The sequence below is a fragment of the Triticum dicoccoides genome, unplaced genomic scaffold (genome assembly GCF_002162155.2).
Source record: "Triticum dicoccoides isolate Atlit2015 ecotype Zavitan unplaced genomic scaffold, WEW_v2.0 scaffold56929, whole genome shotgun sequence".
In the NCBI taxonomy this organism is placed as follows: domain Eukaryota; kingdom Viridiplantae; phylum Streptophyta; class Magnoliopsida; order Poales; family Poaceae; genus Triticum; species Triticum dicoccoides.
The window spans coordinates 1-2,277 of record NW_021282705.1 but is presented as its reverse complement, the minus strand read 5'-3'; the positions used below and the strand labels follow the sequence as shown (position 1 = coordinate 2,277).

The window sequence follows — 2,277 nt, the reverse complement described above, 5'->3', positions numbered from 1 at the left end:
TGACACAACCCATTAATACAATATATAGTCACATGAAGTAGATTGAGATTGTGCAGATAGCATGATCTACGAACCGTATCAACGAATATTGATTGCAAAGTCACAAACAGAACCTCCTGACATCACAAAACAAATGTTTCATCAACAAAAACTCTAGCGAATGCCAATTGGATTATATAAGTAAGATAGAGACATCGAAAAAAAAGAAAAGATAATTCAAGGAGTATATATTCTATTTTCTTACTTGACATCATAGAGAATGCAAGTCAAAGATATTGTGATACATCTTACCCATCTATAAATTGACTGGAAGGCACAATCCCCAGCAAAATATACAGAATGAATTGCTCCTATGGTCCAAGTATTGCATAAATAGTTATATACAGAATATTCAACAGTGAGGATAAACACGACATGTACTACCAATGATTTGTGGCCCGTCCGGCGCGGGCCACGGGCCCGCTTCCAAGTGCACGTGCAATGCACGTCTTCACAAATATTATAACCACATGTGAGAAATCACATACTAACACGACGTTGCAATCAATTTGTAATTAAAGAAGCCAAAAGTCTTTTTTCTTAAACCAGAATTCCTTATGCTGGAGTTTAAACAAACCCCACAATAACATGATCAATTTTTTTGCTCTACTTATCACCTAATTAAGCAAATGCATGACTTATGAAGCGGATAAGAAATCATGTTAACTTGGAACTAAAATTCCAACAAAAGAGTGAGGAACAAACCTTGTTATCATTGCTCTGAAGTCTGAACCTCCCCCTATTTGTTAGTGAAATGTGAGTATGCTTCGAAGATAATAATTTCTTATGCAACATATGCTTTTACATGTGAAAGAGCTACAAAATATGTTGACCTACCTATGTGCACTTCCTAAATCAAGCGGATAAAATTATTTCTATCAGCAATATAAAGAACTAAACATTAGTTCGAATTGAATAATACAGCAGAATTGTCATTTCTGACTTTTCATCCAACACTGAATACGAAAGAAAGGGACAATGTCCACTAACATCTTGGACACTGCACCGGAAATACCATTGGAGGTTGCAACAAGGGAACTCCTCTCGGCAGCCTCTACCGTGTCCATAACTTTCTCTGTCACAGGAAGAAGGCCAACGATGTAATGTAACTAAAAGATTTCCTCGTCGCGGCGTTCATGGCGGCGCGCGGTAATCGCTGGCCCAGAATCGCTAAACCAGTTCATCGATCCAACACGAAATGTTCGCCTCCTCTTATCCAGTGAATAGTAATTCCTTGATACAAAAACCACATTATTTTGCACATCTTTCTCCACAACATACCTGTGTAAGAGAAAATGACCACTCATTTGATGAATTTATGGATAAATAGATATGTGCTACATGAGGACAGATCTTCCTTGAATTGTAGAATACTTCAGGCTAATATACATTTAATTTAGCTGATCTTATTGTACCATAAAAGAGGCTAGTATCATGTACATTGCATACCAAGGTCCTCCAGAAAGTCGCAAACCTTGTCGCTGACCAATCGTATAGAACCAAAACCCACGGTGCATCCCTAGGTAATCTCCAGTTTCAGCCTCAAGAAGTATACCCTCCATTTCTCCAATATGTCTTTGAACAAACTCACTGAATTTGACCTAGAAAGAGTGACTTTTTAAGCTTAAAATGAGACAACACAAGGATAAAGAACAGAACCATATTTTGCAAAAAACATGTGAAATATTAACAACTATATTAAAGCAATAACCTTTCCAAGAAAACATATCCCCTGAGAATCCTTTCTAGCTTGGTTAGGAAGGTCCATCTGAACAGCCAGACTGCGAACTTCATCCTGCAAAAGATGAGCTCCATTTACAGATAAATACACCGCCAGATCCTGAAAATATATCACCTTTGTTATACACCCCAGTGGAAAAAGAAGCCTTCTAAGCTGGGGCTGAGAGAGATGTGAGAGGAAATAAGTTTGATCCTTGATCTGAAACAACAATCAGAGTCTGAAAGGTGGTTTCGACTAACCAATATTTATTTAAACAGAAGAACCATATATTTGTTTCACTGTATCACAACTTTCCTTCTAGGATGAATAATAGAACTCAATTGACATCAAATTCAGTAACACTGAAGCTAAGCAAGCTATTTTAAAGCACCTCGTCTTTCAAAAGTTGGAGCACCGATGGTTCTTTAGCGTTCTCAACGTGTGGATGGACTACATGTGCATAATGTCCTGAAGCTATGTAATCAAATCCCAAATTTTCAATTGCTTCTAAGAAAGCT

The 2,277-nt window shown here is 37.5% G+C and overlaps 1 protein-coding gene across 1 annotated transcript; it reads right to left on the bottom strand.

Moving 5' to 3' along the window:
• Nucleotides 1-1,130: 1,130 nt before the first annotated feature.
• Nucleotides 1,131-2,270, bottom strand: LOC119347000 (tRNA-specific 2-thiouridylase MnmA-like; the record flags this gene model as incomplete). Its single annotated transcript, XM_037616044.1, has 5 exons — nt 1,131-1,320; nt 1,489-1,640; nt 1,751-1,834; nt 1,895-1,978; nt 2,151-2,270. Coding segments are annotated over 5 exons (612 nt in total), but the record flags the coding sequence as incomplete, so codon positions are not given.
• Nucleotides 2,271-2,277: the final 7 nt, after the last annotated feature.